The 22,847-nt window shown below is 41.4% G+C and overlaps 1 protein-coding gene across 2 annotated transcripts in view; it reads right to left on the minus strand.

Moving 5' to 3' along the window:
* Window positions 1-22,847, minus strand: part of DOCK1 (dedicator of cytokinesis 1) — a 489,568-nt gene that overhangs the window by 397,143 nt on the left and 69,578 nt on the right. For both annotated transcript variants that reach the window (XM_011930180.1, XM_011930179.1), the window contains exons 19-22: window positions 19,455-19,544; window positions 18,999-19,099; window positions 9,327-9,461; window positions 251-359 (exon numbers count right to left, since the gene is read on the minus strand). In XM_011930180.1, coding sequence (XP_011785570.1) covers window positions 251-359; window positions 9,327-9,461; window positions 18,999-19,099; window positions 19,455-19,544 — 435 coding nt within the window. The remainder of the gene's footprint in view (window positions 1-250; window positions 360-9,326; window positions 9,462-18,998; window positions 19,100-19,454; window positions 19,545-22,847) is intronic.

Raw genomic sequence — 22,847 nt, forward strand, 5'->3', positions numbered from 1 at the left:
AGAAAGAAAGAAAGAAAGAAAGAAAGAAAGAAAGAAAGAAAGAAAGAAAGAAAGAAAGAGAGAAAGAGAAAGAGAAAGAAAGAGGAAAAAAAAAAAAGCACAGCTCTTAAAATCAAATTGAGATCTCTGACATTAACAACTATAGTATTTGGGGCAAGTTTATTAACTGTAATCAAAATACCCACCTCCAAAAACGATAATGAAAGAAAAAAAGAAAGAGAAGTCTGCCTTGGCAGTGGCCAGCACTCACCTTCACCCGGACGGTCTGGTCTGACATGCTGCTCATCATGTCATTGATGGACCTGAAGAGCTGCAGCAAAGATTCCACAAAGTCGGCCTCTCCCTTGTTTTCATACAGTCTGCAAAGAAACACACAAAACTGTGGGGGCCACCTCAATATTTTTTGAATCCCTGTCTATAGCCATGAAGGGAATCACTTGGGTGACAAGTTAGAATGAGAGACCACATCCTCAACATTCATGAAGCAAGGAAGGTGACTGGGCAGCGAGACTCATGCAGAGCACTCAGCCAAGGTGGCGTGCCTCCACATACAGAGGCTGACTCTTAATGCTACCACTCACTGCCTTTTCATTGTAACATACTACATCTTATAAATCTGAAAAACACAGAAAATATACAGAAAGGGAGGGAGGAAAGGGCCGAGGAAGAGAAAGAGGGAAAGAGGATGGGGAAATTCAGCTTTATTTCTACCCCACAAAAATTAACACTATTAAGATGCTGTTGAGTTTTCTACCAGTGTTTTTATTTTTATTTATTTATTTATTTTTGTGACGAAGTCTTGCTCTTGTCACCCAGGCTAGAGTGCAATGGCACAATCTCGGCTCACTGCAATCTTTGCCTCCTGGGTTCAAGCAATTCTCCTGCCTCAACCTCCCAAGTAGGTGGGATTAGAGGTGCCCGCCACCATGCCCAGCTAACTTTTGTATTTTAGTAGGGACAAAGTTTCACCATGTTGGCCAGGCTGGTCTTGAACTCCTGCCCTCAGGTGACCCACTCACCTCGGTCTCCCAAAGTGCTGGGATTACAGGTGTGAGCCGCCAGGCGGCCACTACCAGTGTTTTTAAACCCATTATGTCACAAATTGAAAATCAACAACACACTCAATTTACCAGGATCTTCTAATCCTTTAAAACGATATTACAAGAGTTGCTTTACTTTTTATTTCAGAGTAACAGTGCTATACAAATGTATTCATTTCAACATCAGTGGTAACTGAAAAGTATTCAAGAGGTGGAACATACTCAATAAATAGGTAATAAGGAAGCTGTGCATTGGTTACATGTATGCTAATATATGTTACTAACTGAAAATAAGTCTCATCTGTAAATTATTTATTAGCAATTACTTCAAGTTGTTGTGTTACTAAAAAGCAACACATTTGCATTTTAAAATACTGTGACTCAGATGTTTTATTAATACAGAGTTTATGAATACTAGTTTGCTGCCTAATTAAAAATATACGATACCTGAAAACTTGTGCACAATGGAAAGTTTTGTAAACTAAGTGATAAGTAATTACCCTAGAGGTAGTCTGATATTTAAATGGATTCCACTGTAAAGCAATAAATTCTGTGTAAAATGGGAAATTGCAACCTAGTGGATCTGTTTTGTAAATAAGGGTTTTCAAATGGCATTTGCTTAAGAGATGTACCAAACAATTAAAATGATGTGAGTCATGAACTTCTGCTTGCAGGTGACATGGAGAACACCTGGTGGACCAGTGCAACCCTTGGGGAGGCATCAAGCTGCAATCATGTTTCCCCTCAGGACACCTGTAATTCCTAGAACTATATGGGGTAGAAGACTAAAAATCAAAATGAAAACCTCTATAAAGCAAAGTGGAATTTGTATCAGTCATCAGAGAGAATGACTAGAGTCTGGAAAAAGCCAGGGAGAGAGTCCCCAGGTAACAGAGCTGACTCTCACATGAAAGGATCCTAGAAAGCCAGAGGCATAGTAAATGGAGACAGAGGCATACTAAGGGTACAATGTAGCCTTGAAACTAAGCAGTCTCTGATTAAAATAAGATGGTCAGCCCCACTTTGTCTAGAAGAAGGCAGGATGAATTATCTCTGGAAGAAGATCACATCATCTGAAGTTTCTACAGTTTTACATACAAAAGGTCTTGACTTCAAACAAAAATTATTAACCTTAGCAGAAAACCAGACCACAGCCCAAGTGAAAGAGGAAAAAGAGAAAAGAAACAGTCCCGCAGATAATCTAGATATTACGGTTTCCTAGAACATCAAAACAACTATAATCATCATATTTGAGAACAGGGAAAATAAGATAAAAATATGACAAATAGAAGGTAAGAGAAAACTTTTAGTAGAGAAATGAATTTATTTAAAAATAATCAAATGGAAATTCTAAAACTACAAAATATAATCTCTAAAATTAAAAATTTATTATATGGATTAACAAAATAGAGAGTAGACACAGCAAGAGACAGAATTAGTAAAATGGAAGACAATCCACAGAAAATAACTAAACAGAAGTACCGAGGAAGAGAATACAGAAAAGAGGGCTAGGGACGTGCAGGCATATGGAGGAGATCTAACATACATGTAATTCAAGTGCCAAGAGAAAAGGAGGCAGATAATGGGACAAAAGTAACATTAGAACAGACAATGGCCATCAATCTTCCAAAACCGATCAAAGATATCAATCAAAAAATTCCAAAATGCAATGCAGGATAAACTAAAAGCAAAAACAATCCTATGCAACCCATAGTAAGACTGTCGATAACCACAGAAAAGGAGACAAACTAAAAGCAGCAAGAAAGAAAACGATACCATTTAAATTCAAAGATGTATCCATAAGTCTGAAAGCTAATGACTTATGATAAATGAAGAAAATCAAAACAGAATAGAATAACATGTGGAAGAAGAAAATAGCTTCCAATCTAGAATGTTATAGTGAGTGAAAATATCTTTCAAACACAAAGATGAAATAAATCATTTTCATACAAACAGAGCCCCATAACTGGGCAATACTAAAAGAAATAATACAAGGGAGTTACAGAAAGAAAATGATCCCAAAGGAAAAGTGAAATTGAAGGATGAAAAACAATTACAAACATAAAACACATCAAATGAATACTAACTGTATAAAATAACAGTAATGTCTTACGGAATATAAAATACGTAGAATTGAAATACAATAATAATATAAACAGAAAAGAAGAAAATGGCAATTCTAGTGTGCTATTTTTCTGGCCATATATAGCATTATCAGTGGATTGGTAAGAGTAATCATTTGAAATACTCTAAAACAAGTCCAACATGCATGTTACCATCTCTAGGATAATTGTTAAAAATAATAGTAAAAGAATATTCAAATAATATGTTAAGAAATCAGAAAATGGGATGATTAAAAAAAGTGTAACTGGTATAAAAGAAGACAAAAAAGGAGTAAAAGGGGAAGATAACACAGATGGGGAAGGGAAAATTAACGTAAAACTAATATATATAAATCTAACATATTACTTAATTATACTACATATCAATGGATGAAACACTCCATTAAGAAGACTGTCAGACTGTATTAAAGAAAAATACAGCTCTATGTTGCTAATAAGAGGCACACCTTAAGTATAAAGACACAGAAAGCACCAAAATAAAAGAATGGAAATAGGTATTCCATGCAAATACTAGCCAAAAGATTAAGAGGAACTTTTCATATTGATTAAAGAATAAATCCACAAGAAAGACATCACAATTTTAAATCTGTATGCCCCCAATAACACAGCTTCAAAATCTATAAAGCATGATTAATGAATCTTTAATATTTTAAAAATTATACAGAATCTCTCACGAATAAAAATGTAAAACAGTTTATCTTGTACCAACCAACATGTTTAGAACATAGCATTTTGCAGTGATCCTTTTGAAGCATCTTTCTGTAACAAAAGATCACTGTGAAAGTCTCTAGAATCTTCCCTTTTCGTTTTCCCAGATAAACCAGGGAGAGCCACTTTTTTGATCTACCCTAAGGTGGATACAAAACTGAGAAAAAACAACTCAGAAACATATCAATAAACAGATGAATAAGATCTGCTCATTCCTTGCTCTACTTAAATAAGTATTCATTAACGAGGAATGACAGGATCTTTGTCTATTAACTACATTCTATTTTGTGACCCAGGGAATGAGAGCAAAAAGGTCTGTACAACTTATTCATGATCAATAACTAATTATTTATAAAGCTAACACCAGATGACAGGCAAAAACTCTACAAAGCGCAGGAAACCCAGAAGAGGAGGCAGGCAATAACTAGATTTAGTAATTTGATTCTGAAGGTCTGACGCAGGATATCTGTTTTCTGGCTTTCTAGTTAATGCGATCCACCCACACAGAAAACAGAGACAAACAAAAACCAGTGGAGAAGTGCCCCCGGCTGTCAGGAATCTTTCAGTGGGTTCCCCAGGAATCAAATGCCTTTGGGCCACAGCTTTTAAACTGTTGTTCTCATTTCAAAACAAAATGAGCTTTCTAAACAAAACAAAAAATATGAGACTGCATAGCAAGAAAGATAGTAAGTTAACCATATAAGCTTCAGTATCTTCATCTCCAAAGTTTCACCTCTTTGTTCTTTGGAAGAATAATTACGGTCAATTATCCTGGAATTTAACAAAGCTACTGCATTACGGGAAAACACAGCAGACCATTTTGAAAGCAAAAGAAAAATAAGATCTCAAAAGTTTATCCCAACTGCAAAAAGGAAAACACATTCATGAATTCCAGCTGTGAGCACAATTGTTTTTCTCTCAAGGTAATACACATGCTGAAGGTAGGAAGATGAGAGTCCTAGTTTGTTTTCTTCCCCACCTCTGACAGCACCACACAGGAGACACGCTTGGAGATTGTCACAGATCAAACATCCTAGACATCTGTGTGGGACGTGGGGCTCTTTTTCCTTTAAGTAGCCTATACAAGCTAGGAAAACGATTTCATCTACAATTCAGACCTGTGATAGCACAGATGAAATAACAACTGACATGCTGTGGTGGGATGATGGGGAGCTGGGGTGAGGAGGACAGAAGGGGAGGGATTACTAGAAGACTTCTGCCTTACCATCCAATATTCTAAGGGCACGGGTTTTTTCCTCTCATAAAATCTATGAAATATCTTCTCAGCCATTTCAGAATACAGATTTAAATTTAAGTATTTGTTGTCTCTGCACAACGCAGCTAGGTGCTCTACGTCTCAAAGAACGTTATGTCCTTCTCTCCCCTCCGGAATCAGGGTAGGCAGCCAGGATCCACATTAAGGAAACGTTCAGAGAAAAAATAATAAAGTCAAACTATGAGAGTCTGGGATACACTTGGGGCTCAAATGCTCATTAAGTATTCATGGAAGGAAGGAAGGGACAAAGGAGAGAAAAAAGGAGGGATAGAGAGAGGAAAGAACAAAAAAAGGAGAGCAGGAAGAAGCTAGGGAAGAAGGGAGGAAAAGGGAGGGAGAGAAAGAACACAAGTATCAACATCCCCAGAATCAGTGGGGTACAGGGGCTCACGCCTGGAATCCCAGCACTCTGGGAGGCCACAGCAGGAGGATCGCTTCAGGCCAGGAGTTTGAGACCAGCCTGTGTAACACAGTGAGACCATGTCCTACAAAAAATTAGCCAGGTGTGCTGGCACCTGCCTGTAGTCCTGGTTACTTGGGAGACTAAGGCAGGAGGATGGCTTGAGCCCAGGGGTTTGAGGCTGCAGTGACCTATGACTGCATCACAGTACTCCACCCTGAGTGATAGAGGGAGGTCCTGTCTCAAATAATCATCATTATCATGACCAGGAGAGCAGCATCGTCAGGATCTCCAGAATCACTGCAGTACTTGGTCGGCTAAAGTCAGGAATGCCCAGACAATGGCCTCAGAGGCTTAGGGAGTCTCACTGAGTTGTAACAATTGCTACGACTTGTCTTGTGACCACTTTGTGTCCTCGACAGTCTCAACTCTTCCAACAAACAAGTTACCCCAGCAAAGAAACTCAGTTTGTGGACCATGCCTGGCTCCGGCTGGGTCCACACCAGGACAAAGGCAGGCAGAGGGATCATGGTCTGTGCCATGCTGCTGAGCACCAGAATGCAGGCATTCAGAGGACTTCAGCACTGAACAATTCCTGTCCCAAACACAAGGGGCAGCTGAGTACTTCAGTTTCTATGTTGCCTAGTAGGACTAAACCATGCCAGTGGACCACTTAGGGCCTGAAGAGATACTTAAAGCCAAAGAGATACTATTGACAGAAGTCTCAGACATTGACTCCCAAACTAACGGAGAAGAAAGGCTCTGCAAAGCCTAGTTAAGTAAGATTTAGTAACCCAGAATGAGTTAGGGAAGCTCTCAGAGAATAGACCTTCTGGGTTGAAGGTATGAGGAAGAGAATGTCAACTGCCCATCCATTATCTATTTCTCCCTAACTCCTTTACTAAAATCACTCTGGTTTTGTAGAAAGCATCAATCAGTCCATCTAAAAATCATTTCCAGCTTCCTTGCGGGTAGGGTGGTCCTGTGACATGGTTCTGGCCAATAAGATGAAAGCACACCATACTTTCTAGGGATAGGGGAAGCTCTTTCGAAGGAGAATAGTTGGCACAGCTGTCTCCCCTTTGCCTTCCCCTCTCCTCCACCTGGAACGCAGAGCTGATGCTGGGAGGGACAGGAGCCATCTTAGGATTAGGAGATAAAGAGACCCCACTAAGGATGGTGGGGCAGAGAGATCAAAGGAGCCAAGGCCATCAGGACACTGAGTCCTCATGCAAGTGCATGAACTCGGAACACTTCCTCCAGGCTGCACGTTATGTGACTAAACAAAAAAAGTGAACCCGATATGGTTAAGTCACATAAATGGGGTTTTTCTATTACATGCAGCCAATCATATTCCTAAGCACTATTAGACATCAAACCAAAAAAAATTATGGACCATGAATCTAAGATTTTGTGCCATTTGTAGTTTGAAACTGAAGGAGATTAAAGAGAGAGGCAGAGAAATAATTTGCTACTGGTCAACCTGGGTAACTCAATCTTTTCTAAAGCAGCATTATAGCATTTACTGCAATAGTAGAAACACCATGATTATCAATGCACGATCGTTTGAATTACAAACCTCTGAATGAAAGGGAAAGTCAGCAGTGTTATCTGGTGAGAATATGTAGATCATCAAATGCCTGAGTCAATGTCATACTGATCACAAACTGCATAAGATTAACATTTTTCAAACAAAACACGACAAAATCTGTAACATCTTCTTTCAAGTTCATCCTCCCATCCTAGTACTGATTTGGGTTTAGTGTCATCAGAGATTTAAAATCAGTGGGGAAAACATAACAGCAAGGCAGAGGGGGCCAGGAAGTTCATTTTCATAGAATTAACTTTACTGAAATAGAATTAACTGTACTGAAACATAATTAAAATACAAGAAAACATAACCCAGCTTACCATGCTGTGTTTCATCCTGACAATGAGCAAATAAATGACAACTTAGACCCTAGAGGGAAAGCTTCAATCCACACCAAAGGTCATGCATATCCATAACAAGCAAAATAAAAGGGTGTACCTTTAATATCTAAGTCAAGGATAAAACCATGATGCCCTCAAACATGCCATCTTTATATGCAAAAATGGCAGCACGAGGATTGTGGTTTTAACCATGGGCACCCCAGAGTACACACAAACACACTCCAGTCTCACATCACTGGTGGTTACCACCCTGTTTATGACTTCGATAGGTCAACACACAGTCAATCACTTGTTGCTCTGTCCTTATTTCTAACATGGTAGACAAATGGTTAGATTGTGAATTCTTTCCCCTTCTCCTGGGTCCTTCTGGACACGACTGCTTCAGACAAACGAAAACGCAGTGAGGAGGAAACGGGAAGGCACTGATGGGGGCCCACACTTACAATCCCTGATTTTCGCTAATCACCACGCTTTTCAAAGGCAAATGTATTTGCTAATTCAGAGGGACACAGGTTAATTAACCCCATCTGTGTGTGGAACTCACAACAAGAACAATAACAACGTAGGACCACCAACATCCATCGACATCACTCATGGCAGGTCACCCACAAAATAGCCATCCCCCAAAAATCCAAGCAGAGGGAGTGAAATTGCACATCATACCCTCAATACACTTGCTTTTCACATCCTTTGAAACATACAGTGAAGAGGTGTGGGCCAACTTAGAAAGTCCTCATTTTAGCACAGCTCTTAACCTGCATCTGTATCTATACAATATTAAGGCTCTCTTTAAAATAATCAAGTCACAAATATCCCAATTTATTTTATTGAGGTAAAATATACATAGATATAATTCACCGTCTTTACCATTTTTAAGTATACAGTTCAATGGTAATAAATACATTTATATTCTTCTTGTTCCCCTTTAACCCTTCGATTTACTTTAAAGCTCAAAAATCACTCATAAGTGCATCCACATAGCGTGTGAAAAATGTCACTAGGCTACAGCACTTGAGTATCCTTCCTCATGGAAATACCCTGTGTGGGAAGACTTCTCCCGAAATGAAACATCACTCTACTGAGGAAAAGAGAAGGAAATCCCAGAGTCTATCTAAGTGAGGCAATTTCACTTGGTTTTGCCTTTTCATTGTTGTTTTGTTTTTATTTATTTATTTTTTTGAGACTGAGTCTCGCTCTGTCGCCCAGGCTGGAGTGCAGTGGTGCGATCTCGGCTCACGGCAAGCTCCGCCTCCTGGGTTCACACCATTCTCCTGCCTCAGCCTCCCCCGAGTAGCTGGGACTACAGGCGCCTGCCACCAGGCCCGGCTAAGTTTTTAAATATTTTTTAGTAGAGACGGGGTTTCACCATGTTGGCCAGGATGGTCTCGATCTCCTGACCTCGTGATCCGCCCACCTCGGCCTCCCAAAGTGCTGGGATTACAGGCGTGAGCCACCGCGCCCGGCCTATTTTGTTGTTGTTGTTCTTTTAGGGGCTTTGTGCCACATAAAGATATTCTGAAAAGGGCTTCTGAGCCCTCGGTAGATGCCCAGGACTGCACCTGCGCCATCGCAAATGCTTTCAGGAGCCAAGGCTGGACTCACAGGCACACACCTCAGATCAGGAACAGGGCTCTCGCCTCAGCACCAGCAGGGACCCGGGAGGATAAGGAAAGAGTGCGCAGCCCACCCCAGGATGCCTATCGAGTAGTGCTCTCTCAGCCTAGAAAGCAAGGGGAAAAAGAGGAGAAGAAGAAAGGGAAGAATAAGGGGCGGAGAGAAGGGGAAGGAAAGAAGTGAAGGATCTCCTGCCAGTCCTCTGAGAGGTCGTGCAGGGGACAGGTACGCACTGATTGAACAGGATCCTGGAGCGCACGATGAACTTGAAGATGGACTCTAGCGCTTTCATGGCTTTGTACAGCTGCTCGTTTACTCCCGGCTTCTCAGCACCGTCCACGTAGTTCTTCAACACTTTCGTCAGCTTCCTATTCACAATGCAAACACGCACAAATAAGCTCAGGAAAGGACAATAGCTCAAATCTTAACTGCTAAGGAAATACACAAGTAGGTTACTTTTATTTGGTTTTCATCTATCAGTATATGAATATCTGTAAAACGTTTTTTCTTTTTGAGACAGTCTCACCCTGTCACCCAGGCTGCAGTGCAATGGCACAATCTCGGCTCACTGCAACCTCTGCCTTCTGGGTTCACGCGATTCTCCTGCCTCAGCCTCCCAAGTAGCTGGGATTACAGGCGCCCGCCACCTCGCCCAGCTAATTTTTTGTATTTTAGTAGAGATGGGATATCACCGTTTGCCCAGGCTGGTCTCGAACTCCTGAGCTCAGGCAATCCACCCCCATTGGCCTCCCAAAGTGCTAGGATTACAGGCGTGAGCCACCCCGCCCGGCCTGTAAAACGTTTCCTAATCAGTAAATGCACCTGATAAAATCTCTCTCTGAGCGCAAAGGCTGAGCATTGAATAAGCACTTTCTAAGTGTAGACATTGTTCTAAGCAGGTGAAATGCGTTATCTAATTTAGCCTCTACAGCAACACTATGAGGCGGTCTTATCCTATTTAATGGATGAGGAAACCAGGACTTCGACAGGTAAAACACTAGCTTCCCGAAGGTTACACAATAAAATCGAAGAGAAGTTCATCACAGCCAAACCGAGACACAAAAAATGTTTTCAAAACGGCATGACACCAAAAATATTCTCTGATAGATAGTGGTGATGATTTTCTCAACACTGCGCTTTAAAACTGTTAGGTAGGGGCCGGGTGCCGTTGCTCACACCTGGAATCCCAGCACTTTGGGAGGCCAAGGCCTGAGAATCACTTCAACTCAGGAATTTGAGACCAGCCTGGCCAACACAGTGAAACCCTGCCTCTAGAAAAAATACAAAAATTAGCCAGGTAGGGTGGCATATGGCTGTAGTCCTAGCTACTCAAGAGGCTGAGGCAGGAGAATCACTTTGAGTCCAGGAGGCAGAGGTGGCAGTGAGCTAAGATTGCGCTACTGCACTCCAGCCTGGGCAACAACATTGAAACCTTGTCTCAAAAAATAATAATATAATAAAATGATCAGGTGAATTTTATGTTATGTGTTTTTTACATTTTTTTAAAGGCATGAAATAGTATTTGTTATTGGAGAGCATCTCAGACACTTTTATTCATGTTAGTTGATTTCTAAAATTAGAGTTCTTACACTGAAAATTAAAATTTTACAAAGTTTTTCAAATAGGAAGCACTTTTAAATTTTTAATAAACATTGTAAAAATCCTTATAGAAAACAGTATAAACAATATATAAGAATAGTAAGAATACTATCAATAGACACATGAAGATTTTAAAATATTTTTTACATTTCCTAATAAGATTCCCAAAAACATTTAGTTTTAAAAACATAATGACTACTACACTCTTAGTCTATTTACTTATAAATTGGGATCTAAAACCAAGTAACATCCTAATATGAAAACATTTAAAACCTTTTCCATGATAAAAAAGCTTTACATACTTTAGAATACACAAAAATTGAGTAAAATTTGTAAATTTTTCATCCTACTACAGAAGCCATTATAGACAGTTGGTATAAATAAACTATATATTAGAAGCTTAATGTTAATTCATGGCTTCATAAATATTTTCAGTGTTTTCACCAGGGCCTGTTGTGGGGTGGGGGGGAGGGGGCGGATGGGAGAGGGACAGCATTAGGAGATATACCTAATGTAAATGACAAGTTAATGGATGCAGCACACCAACATGGCACATGTATACATATGTAACAAACCTGCACGTTGTGCACATGTACCCTAGAACTTAAAGTACAATAAAAAAGACATATATATTTTTTCAGTGTTTAATTCATAGATAGGTTTTTTTAATTCCTTGCTAAAGATGAAGGGAAATGAATTAATAAACTATTTTTACTTTACTATAATTCAAATAACCAGAAAGTTCAAATGATAATAGATCTACTCAAAGTTTTAGGGAATGTGAGAAGGTTAGAAGGTTTTTAAAAATCTACAAATGTATGAAATTAATCAACTTCATTAATAAATACATGAAAATTTATATAAATTTCTGCCTAGTACAAACTTTGGGGTATCATAACACTGCTGTTGGATAAATGGGCATAAAATTTTTTGTTGTTGTTGAGACAGAGTCTTGCTCTGTTGCCCAGGCTGGAGTGCAGTGGCATGATCTCAGCTCACTGCAAACTCCACCTCCCAGGTTCAAGCGATTCTCCTGCCTCAGCCTCCTGAGCAGCTGGGACTACAGGCACGTGCCACCACGCCCAGCTAATTTTTGTATTTTTAGTAGAGACGGGGTTTCACCACATTGGCCAGGCTGGTCTCGAACTCCTGACCTTGTGATCCACCCACCTCAGCCTCCCCAAGTGCTGGAATTACAGGCATGAGCCACTGCACCCAGCCAAGCATAAAACTTTTTAGAGGGTAAAGTGGAAATACATATTATAATATCTGTTGGAAATGTCTATTATAATTAAGGTTATTAAAATCCTTTGACACCAGGAATTCCAACTCTAGTAACTGTCCTACAGAAACAATTACAAATGAATCAAATGTTCACTGTCGCATGATCTGACTAGTAAAAATACATAAACAATGCAAATGCCCAACCTTTGAGAGCCAGTTCAATAATTGGTGATACATCCCTGCAATGAAATACTGCACAGCAGTTCAATACACAAAGTGAGAACTCCTTCATCGCTACAGTAAAAAAAGGCCAGTTTTGTCATTATGCTGTTAAAGGAAAACAGCAGTTACAAAATCAAAGGTCTGTTGTGAATCTGTTCTGTATTTTATATTTTCTCCCTCTGATCTTTTTGTCTGTCCTTATGCCAATACCATACTATCTTGGTTACTGATGTTTAAATCTTGAAATTTTGATCTTCTAAAATATTATTTCAGTATTTCAGACTTTTTGAAATACAAATTTTCAAATTAGGTAGTCCATTTTTTTTTTTCACAAAAGCATATAGAATTTTCATTGAGACTGTGTTCAAACTATAATTTGAAATAAACATTCAAGCAGTATTTTATTTTTCAATACATGACCATGGTATATATTATCCAATTATTTACTTCTTTTTACATTTCTCTTAGCAAATTTCGCAATTTTCAGTCATCTATCAGTAACTTCATTCCTCATTATTTTTATTTATTTATTATTTATTTTTGAGACAGAGTTTCACTCTGTCACTCAGGCTCTGTGCAGAAGCGCAATCTCGGCTCACTGCAACCTCTCCTTCCCAGGGTCAAGAGATTCTCCTGCCTCAGCCTCCCGAGTAGCTGGGATTACAGCTGCCCAACACCACGTTTGCCTAATTTTTGTATTTGTAGTAGAGATGCGGTTTCACCATGTTGGTCGGGCTGGTCTCAAACTCCTGAACTCAACTGATTCACCCACCTCAGCCTCCCTTCCAAAATGCTGGGATTACAGGCATGAGCCACCACACCCGGCCTATGACTTTTTGATAATACCAGAAACTGTACTGTACTGTACCATACTGTATTTCTGTGTACTTTTAATTCCCTCTCTCAATTATGTGTACATAGACAACTGAAGTTTCCTTTTATGTTTGTTTTATTTTCAAATAAATTATAAAATAGATTCAGGAGGGTTTTTTACATACAAATCACACTGTGAAAATACAGTTTTTCTTTCCAATTGTTATACCTGCAATTATTTCTTCTTGCTTTACTAATCCCAGTGCAATAATAAACAGATACAGCAAGAAGAGACATCTGCATCTGTTCCTGAACTTACAGGAAAAGCTTTCCATGTTCCAGCATTATGTATAAGGTTAGCTATGACTTTTCTTAGATGAGCTTTATCAGATCAAGGAATTTCCCATCTATTCCTACTTTGCCAAGAGATTTTATCATAAACAGATGTTGAATTCTGTCAAAAGCATAAAGCTTCTGAAACAGTGGTGCCCAACAGAACTTTCTGCGGTGACGGAAACCTGTTTCTGAGCTGTCCAACCTGGCTCAGCACATGTGGCAACTGGGCACTTGAAATAACACCTGGCACAACTGTGGAAGTAAATGTTTAATTTTATTTAAATAGCCACGAGACTAGTGCTGCGACATTAGACACTGCAGGCATTGTTAAGGCCTTTGGCTAGGCAAAGACTGTTTAGCCACAAAATGAAAATCTCTGTTTTTTTAAATGATGATTTAGGCTTCAACAAAATTAAAACTTTCTGCTCACCGAAAGACACCATTAAGAAAAGGGATAAACAGAGGCAGGAAGAAAATGTTCAAACATTGTGTTTGACACAAAAAAATACGTATATTTATGTGAATAAACACACAAACACATACACACAGAGACCATACACATCAATAATAGACAACACAATATAAAATGAAAAAGAGATTTCAACAGACATTTCACAAATGGCAAATCAAAAAAATAAACAAGTACTCAGTATCATCAGTCATCCGGTAACTGCAAAATAAAATCACCAAGAGATCTAATTTTGCCCCCAGTACAACAGCTACAAAGTCAGACCATAATAAATGTTGATGAGGATACAGAGCAAAGATTCACAGATTACTGGTGGGAATGCAAAATGGTACAATCCTTCTGGAGAACTGTCCGGCAGTATCTTACAAAGAAAACTATACACGTATCCTTTAGCCCAGCAATTCTACCCCCAGGTGCTTATCCAAGGGAAACGAAAACAAACTTCACCAAAGATTTGGACAAGAATATTCACAGGAGCCTTACTCGGAATAGCCAAAAACTAGAAACACTTCCTGTAGCCATCAACAAGAAAATGGCTACACAAATCATGAAACAGTCATACAACAAAATACTGCTCAGAAATAGAGAAGCAAAATCAAATATTTAACAATGCACAAAGCAACATGGGTGAATCGCAAGAGAATTAAGTGGAAGGGAAGACGCCAGACCCAAAAGAGCGCATGACCCCACTGGTGTAAAGTTTAAGAACAGGCAAAACACATTGCTAACAGAAACCAGAGAGTGGCTGCTTGCCTGGGAGTGGATGGGCTCAGATTGGCCAACAGGGATGTTCCTGGGGAATGGCAATGTTTTATGTCTTGTTTTGGGCAGTGGTTCCAAAGTTACACAAAAACTGTCCAAACAAAATGAAATGAGCAGTTTGTTGTATGCAAATTATGACAATTTTTAAAAGTTTTTAAATGTTAAGTAAGCAAAAATAACAATACTGTGTTGTAAAATACGCAACTAGTCATAATCTTAATAAGAATGTTCATATAAACACAGGAAATAAATACTGGCACAGTAGATATCTCCAATGTGTAGCATTATATACAGAGAACTTTTACCGTCTGCACAGTAACATTTGGGTAATGTGAGATTTCTTTAGTTTTTTTTTTTTTTTTTCGTTGAGCATGTGTTATTTTTAAATGATAGAGGCTATAGTGAGGATATGCCATTTTTAATTCCATTCATACTTCTACACTTTCAACCATTACTAGCTCATCAAATAATAATCCTTGTTCATAAGGATGACCCTCAAGCAACAGCTTACACATAATAAAAGAACAACTAAATTAACAACAACACACTTTCATTTTTTAATGTATTAAGCTGAACTACAACTCTCCAAAAACTAACACCACGCGAACAGCCAGTAAGACACCAGGAAGAATATCCACCAACCAAATGTCTCCAGTCACCAACATCTTATGCACCCAACAAGATTCACTGAGGCTTTTTAAAAGCCACATGAAAGACTTTTATATTCATAAAAGCAATCTGCTGGGGTACTGACAGCACGTCTGTTTCAGTTGTGAGCCAGTAAAGGCCAGACTGCTCACTCAAGTTATGGAATGAGACACTCAGAAGAGCAACCTGCACTGCAATTATGGATAAGCTAAGAGTAACTATTTTACCAATACATCACAATGGAAAGCTTTTTTTTCTTTGAGACGGAGTCTCGCTCTGCCCAGGTTGGAGTGCAGTGCCACGATCTCGGCTCACTGCAACCTCTGCCTCCCAGGTTCAAGCAATTCCCCTACCTCAGCCTTCCCAGCAGCTGGGATTACAGGCATCTACCACCACACCAGGCTAACTTTTTGGTATTTTTTTTTTCAGTAGGGATGGGGTTTCACCATGTTGGCCAGGCTGGTATCGAACTCCTGACCTTAAGTGATCCGCCCACCTCGACCTCCCAAAGTGCAAGGATTACAGGTGTGAGCCACCACCCATGGCCTGAAAAGCTTTTTGGGAGACTGAGTGGATATGAAGCCACTTCTAACACTGATCAGGTGCCAGAGCTCTAGTAGGGAGCCCTGATGCTCTCAGAGTCACACGCCTGCTTGCTGTTCTGAAGAGGTGAGGTCTGCAGATCCTCCTGCCATGGTGTCCATCTCCATCGGCTGGAAAACGCACCTTGCCACCACTCTGCGGGTGGTGCTCACTGCACAGGAGAGCATGCAACGCCCTGGCACGAAGCCTGCTTCACTCAGTTTTACTAATTTTCCCAAACTTACTGGACCACACCCCTCTTATTACATCTATTAATATCCCAGGGAATAAACATTCCATAGAACACATTTTGGAAATTCTTCCAACCAGTTAAAAAAAAGAAATAAAAATAATAATAATTTGCAAAGAGAAGGACTTAGAACCAACAAATGTATCTTAACCTGGAATTAGACAGCAAAAAGAAAGAAAATAAATAAAAGAAGGACTTAGAACCAGCAAATGAATCTTAACCTGGAATTAGACAGCAAAAAGAAAATAAATAAAAATAAACCTGCCAGGTCATCCCATACCTGCACAAACAGCAACCCCCTTGGCACCGGCTAGAGGGGCGGAGCAGAGGGAGCATCAGTTGTCAGTGAGAAGCCTGCAGCAGCTCTGCAGGGTGGACAAAAAGGAGCCCAGTCATGCTGGTTTTATGGAAGAGCAGCCCCCAAAGCTGACGCCTCCTTTCCTTCTCACTTGGACCAGTGCTGCGCAGTCCAGTGGGGCTCCAGCATCCATGAACTACCCACGCAGCGGAGCCGCAGACATGGCTTGGGGTGCTGAAGAGGACTGCCCATTGCCAAAATCTTTCATTCCTTCTCTTGGTGTTCTTTGGGAAGAACGGCTAAAGATCTCAACATTTACCAAAGGAGAGAGGCTACATAGACAAGAGTCTAAAGTAAGCCTGTACCTGCCAAAGCCTTCTAGAGGAGAAGAGGACAAGGACAATCTGGCATAATACTCAGTACTGGAATTTGGCCTGGCCCAGAGAATACTGCAAGCATATCACCAATGCAGGGGCGACCTTCCATGATGTGGTTACAGCTGTCTGAATCACCACTGACTCCTTTGGAATTTCAAGGTGGAGACATGGGGCTACTGAGGAACCCCCTGAGGTTGCCAGTTTACCAAAACATGCTAACAATACTTATTTTCCAAAATAAAAATTTCTTTTCCAGCAGATTCCAAAGATTGAATGAGAGGATTCTTTTTTTTTTTTTTTTTGAGATGGAGTCTTGAATTTGTCACCCATGCTGGAGCGCAATGGCGCGATCTCAGCTCCCTGCAACCTCTGCCTTCTGGGTTCAAGCCATTCTCCTGCCTCAGTCTCCCGAGTAGCTGGGACTACAGGCACGTGCCACCGTGCCCAGCTAATTTTTGCATCTGTAGTAGAGACGGGGTTTCGCCATGTTGGCCAGACTGGTCTCCAACTCCTGGCCTCATGGGATCCACCCGCCTCGGCCTTCCAAAGTGCTGGGATTACAGGCGGGAGCCACTCCGCCCGGCCATGAGGATACTATTCTTAGGCCCATCACAGCATAAAGAAAAAATGGTACTTTTTGTTTGTCTCATTAGGAAACTCGTCAAAATCTCCATTTTTCTTTCTCCACCTATGAGAATGCCTGCATCACTCTTTCTCCAACAGCAGAGAGTGGCAAGGCTGGCGCCAATGAAGAGATGTGGCTGCGGTGTGGTAAGCTGATTCACGGCTTTCATCTTCTGAAATTCAAGCGAGGAGCCTCATCTGAGAAGAGCTGTTTGGCCATATTTCAATCAAGAGGCAGAATTTTGGAAATGAGCACACCTGGAGGCCGTGCTGCGTTTGCTGCAGTCTGCAGGCCACTCCTGCAAATCCCACATGCTCGTTTTGGTCACGAGAGCCAGGAAAAGTGCCCTGCAATGCACCCTCCCCATGGCCCATAAGGAAATCCTCAACATGCCCACACACCGGGCGTCTCCACTCAGCCAACAAAATGTTTTAAACAAACGTTTATTAGCAAGCAAGTGCAAAGAACTAGTCACAGCTCGTTCCGCAGGCTGGAGGACCTCATAGCTCTTAGCGTTCTTGGAGCTCCACCCACCACCTTACAGTAAACACGAACTCCAGGCAGACACCAAAGAATCCAGGCGCAGGACTGGGGTATATTAACAGCTGGCTTCAGGAGGCCAGAGTCCTCTGACATGAGTTCGTGACTGCACACAGGGAGGAAAAACAGGTATTTTGCAAAGTATGTTGATGACACAGAAGGGAGTTTTAACTAAATTTACTCACACTAAAGAGAATCCTAGTTTCTACTGATTCTAAGTGGGATGTTCTTAAAGAAACTATTTAAATCTTTATGTTTTGCTGTAACTCACATAATAAAAAGTTTGAATAAATGCCAATAAATTCCACCATGAAAGAGCTGGTAACTCACCATAATAAATCTAATAATAATGAAACCCAATAATTGCTTAGTGCTTTTTAAGTGCCAGGGATTAGTCCAAGCACTCTACATGTAATAACTTATTAAAATGTCCACACAAGCCTACACTCATGCTCTGATTACAGACAAGAAGGCTGAGGCTCAGAGAGGTTATGCAACTTGCCCAGCAGAGCCTATGAGGGACAGAGCTGCACATCAAGCCCGGGCAGCCTGACGCCAGACCCCAGGGCTCTGCTCTTCAACACCAGGCACACTGCTAAGCTGGCCCAGGCACCACGCGCAGCCTCTGGTGTCTTCCGAGACCTCTGGGGCACAGACGGGCAGAGGGGTGCACAGAAGGAATCCAAGACAGTGACAGCTGAAGCTTGTCCAAGAAAAGGGGAGGTGCTCTTTAAAGAGCAAGGAGATACATTGCAAAGTACAAAACTGCATCTAATTCACACTCAACAACCCATCTCCTCAACACAGGAACACACGCATTTATCCATTCATCAAAGGCTCGCGGGGAAGCCGCGGTGTCAGACACTCCGCATCCGTACCTCAGTTCCATCGAACATAAACTGAAGATTTCAAAGATAAATGTAAGGTGTGCGGGAGAACAAGAATTTATCCCAGAATATGATGATGATTTATCACATATCTCTTTCAACAAGGTTTTTAGGTATGTTCAGAGGGAAACAATACTAAAAATTATCCCAGTAAACTCAGAGTTTTGAGCAGGGGTAAATAGATAGTCATAGACAAAAGCACATGAAAAAGACTCTAAATAACACACATACCAAAAACAGAGGTATTGGTTTTAAAACAAAGTAGGAACTTACGTGTAGGCTAATGTTGCACTAAAGTGTTTCTTAATGTAAGTTTCCAAAACAGGATTAAAATGCTGAAATTTTCTATCAGCAATCAGCCCAATGATAAATACCTGTCAAATTAATCAGTAATATTTTCATTAGTAACATAATGTAAGCCATTTTATAATCTTCATCAGAACCATTTGCACCCCTGTGTTAGGAAATGAACCAGAACATTTTCAGATAGAAGTTGGTGGCTAGTTTACCTCTTCTTACCCTGGAAATGACATTTGCCTAACTACAGTTTTACAATTAAAAAGAAAAGAAAAGAAAAAAAAAAATCGGCCACCCCAATTCATCTTTGATTGGATTTACAACTGAAAATGCGTTCAAGGTCACCGTGACGAAGCCCCCACCCCCAGCCTCAAAGGCTGCAGCATGAAAGAACGCTGTTATCCAAGCATATGAGAAGGAAAGCTCTCTTACCAGAGCGTCAAAGACTAATGTGTCAAAAGTCTCACTCTCCGAGTTCTCCATCATGATGTTGAAGAGGGCATCCAACGTGTCCTGAAGAAACTGCACAGACACAGAAGGTCAGCTGGCAGTGTGACCCCGCCAGACTCCCCCGACACACCGGAATCACTATCATCTCCGCCGTACTCCAAATACCCACCTTGCCCCTAACACTACCTATAAAGCCATTCGGGATCTTTCACAGCCACTAGATGCACAAGACAAAAATTTTGGATGAGTGAACTCAGAACAAAGAAATGATGCCACCAGAGTTAAATGGAGAGGGTCAAAGCAAGGAGAGGGCCTACTGCTTCCCCCAGGAGGCCTTTCCAACCCTCTTCCTGGTTTTCATCAGGCTGGTGACAAAGCGCTCAATGGCAACTCTGGGAAGACGCATCTGACTCATTCTACACACTGGGTACAGGACTTTAGCTAGTGAATGGGCAGAAGCTACACAGGGACAGGACCCAGCTGAGTGGAAGAAAGAACCTTCTACCAACCAGGCTGCCCAGGCATGGAAGAGAATCATGATTCTGAAACTGGAATACACAGCAGTATCCCAGTTTTGGGACCAGAAGGTGCTTACTTTATTGAACAACAATGTCGAAATTAGTTACAGCTGACTAAAATTTACCAAATAAATTCTACCGCAAAGAAGGACAAAGCATCATACATGTAATTAGGAAGAGACTTCAAAGGCATGTCACACTAAAAGTCAGCTTCAAGTCCCACCCCGTCCTCCCCTGCAGGAAATGTAAGATGGCCTGAAGATGACTGTGTTCAAAGTGATGATCCGTATTACAAGAGAAGGTCAAGAAGAGGCAGAAGGCCACACAACGAAATACTGGCCATAAACATGAAGTACTGATGTATCATGATTACTCATTAGGGATATACAAAGGGAAACCATCATGAGATACCACTTCACACCCACTATCTGGGCTACAATTTAAAAGATGAATAAGAAGAAGTGTGGGCAAGAACGCAGAGAAATTGGAGCCCTTGTACATTGCAGGTCGAAATGTACAATTGTGCAATTGCTATGAAAAACAGTTTGACAATTCCTCAAAAAGTTAAACACAGATTTACCACGAGTCAACAGTTTCATTCCTAGCCATATCTCCAAAAGAAAGGAAACATATGTTCACAAAATAACTTGTACACAACTATTATTCATCATCTCCAAGAAAGTAGAATCAATACAAATGTGTGTCAACTAATGAATGGAAAGACAATCTGTGGTCTATCCATGTGATGGAATGTTATTGGCCATAAAAAGGCATGAAGCAGGCCGGGCGCAGTGGCTCACACTTGTAATCTCAGCACTTTAGGAGGCCGAGGAGGCCGGATCACCTGAGGTTGGGAGTTTGAGACCAGCCTAACCAACATGGAGAAACCCCATCTCTACTAAAAACACAAAATAAGCCAGGCATGGTGGTGCATGCCTGTAATCCCAGGAGAATCGCTTGAACCTGAGAGGCGGAGGTTGTGGTGAGCCAAGATCCTGAGACCGCGCCATTGCACTCCAGCCTGGCCAACAAGAGCGAAACTTCGTCTCAAAAAAAAAAAGCCGTGAAGCACTGACAGTTGCTACAGCACTGATATACCTTGAAGACACAATGCTAAGTGAGAGAAGTCAGACACAAAAGGCCACAGGGCGTATGATTCAATTTACATAAAATATCCAGAACAGGTAAATCCATCGAGACAGGAAGCAGATTAGTGGTTACAGGGAGAGGAGGAAGTGACCACTAATAGCTATGTGGTTTCTTTTGGGATAATGAAAGTGTTCTGAAATTAGACAACAGTAATAGTTGTACAACTCCATGAAGACACTAAAAACTTCTGAGTAAAAGGATGAATTTTATGGTATGTGAATCACCTCTCAATGAAACTGTAATTTAAAGAAAAATAAAAATAAATGGGTGAGGTGATCACATAGCAAGGACATTACAGGGAAGGCTGGGTCAGGCGTTTGGTTCAGATTCCTCCTGGACTGTGCAGCCTCTTCCCGACACCCAGGGGGCCTTCGGGGCGGCACGGAGGATCTCAAACTGCCATAGCCCCAAGACTAAAGCAAACCACAGACTCCTGCTTGCAAAGGAGTGCCATGGAACCGCAGCAGCAGCAAGAGCCTCGCCCGCCTCCTTAGGGAGAGAGGACGCCCAGCATGCCCAACATGAGATCGGAGACCCCTGAAGGAGTAAAATCCGCTCCGTGCTTGGCTGTGCCAGCCACCACCTACTTTATACCAGAAAATGTCACATGCAAACAGTGGCAAACAAAACCACCCTGACCAAAAGGCACGCTGGTCTGGATATCAAGGGCTCAGTCAACTCCTAACTATTTGGATCTGCACCACTTTGCTACTTTTGTACCATTTCCCATCATTTTCAGAATGTAAATTCTTTGCGAAGGTCAAAACTTGATGCCATCTGCTAACAGTCGAATGTTCCCCTGCCAATAGGCTCCCAGGTGACAGGACCTGGCTTGTCACAGTTCATGCAAAGTCCCTGAAGTAGACCACCTGGTCCCACCCAGACACATGACATGGTCAGTGGCACAGAAACAGAACCACAGGGAGATGGAGCTGCACGTACTGGGGTGTGGAGCTGCAGTGGGGCAGGGGCGAGCACCTGAAGGAGGGCCTTCACACGGAGCCATGAAAGGGCTTCATTTGGCACCCCACCCTCTCTCTAAGACCACGTTCGAGGGGACCAAAGTCACCATTTCCATTTTCCATCTAATGGGACAGCATATCTTTTGCTAAATACCTTCCTCAATCTATCAAGCAATGCCATCTCTCTCCTATCCGTCATCAATATGCAGAAGGGAGGTCTTGAATAAACAGAACCAAACCCACAATCTGTCAGTATCCCTAAACAGTGCAAAAGGAGCCCCATACAGGCGGGAATTCCTCAAGTCCTGGCTGGCATTAAGAGCCCCACGGCCTCAAGTCAATTCCACTCTCCAGGTTCACGGCGCATGTCAAGACATGCCAGCAGAGAAAAAGCACAAAGTTAGACAAGGTAGGTAAGGGCTGGACAGGTCACCCAGGCTTGCGTGGTACCAGCATGCGCAGGAAGAAGGGAAAGGTGTAAAGGCCACATCCAGGGATGAATAATCAAATGTGAGAATCTATGAGATGAGGGAAGTGGGGAGAATGATGGGACAAGATCATTCTACATTCTTCCAGGTAACTGTGGCAACCGGTCATCAGAAATACAACTCATTCCTAGTATGATACAGGGACTTCAAAATGAAAGAGGACAAAATTTCATTAACTGGGTTCTTCTCAACCGCATTCACGTATTCACCTAGTTTCCATCTGAATTAGGGAATTTACAGAACGCAGGGAAGTTTAAA

Source organism: Colobus angolensis, unplaced genomic scaffold (genome assembly GCF_000951035.1).
Source record: "Colobus angolensis palliatus isolate OR3802 unplaced genomic scaffold, Cang.pa_1.0 Scaffold85, whole genome shotgun sequence".
Classification (NCBI taxonomy): domain Eukaryota; kingdom Metazoa; phylum Chordata; class Mammalia; order Primates; family Cercopithecidae; genus Colobus; species Colobus angolensis.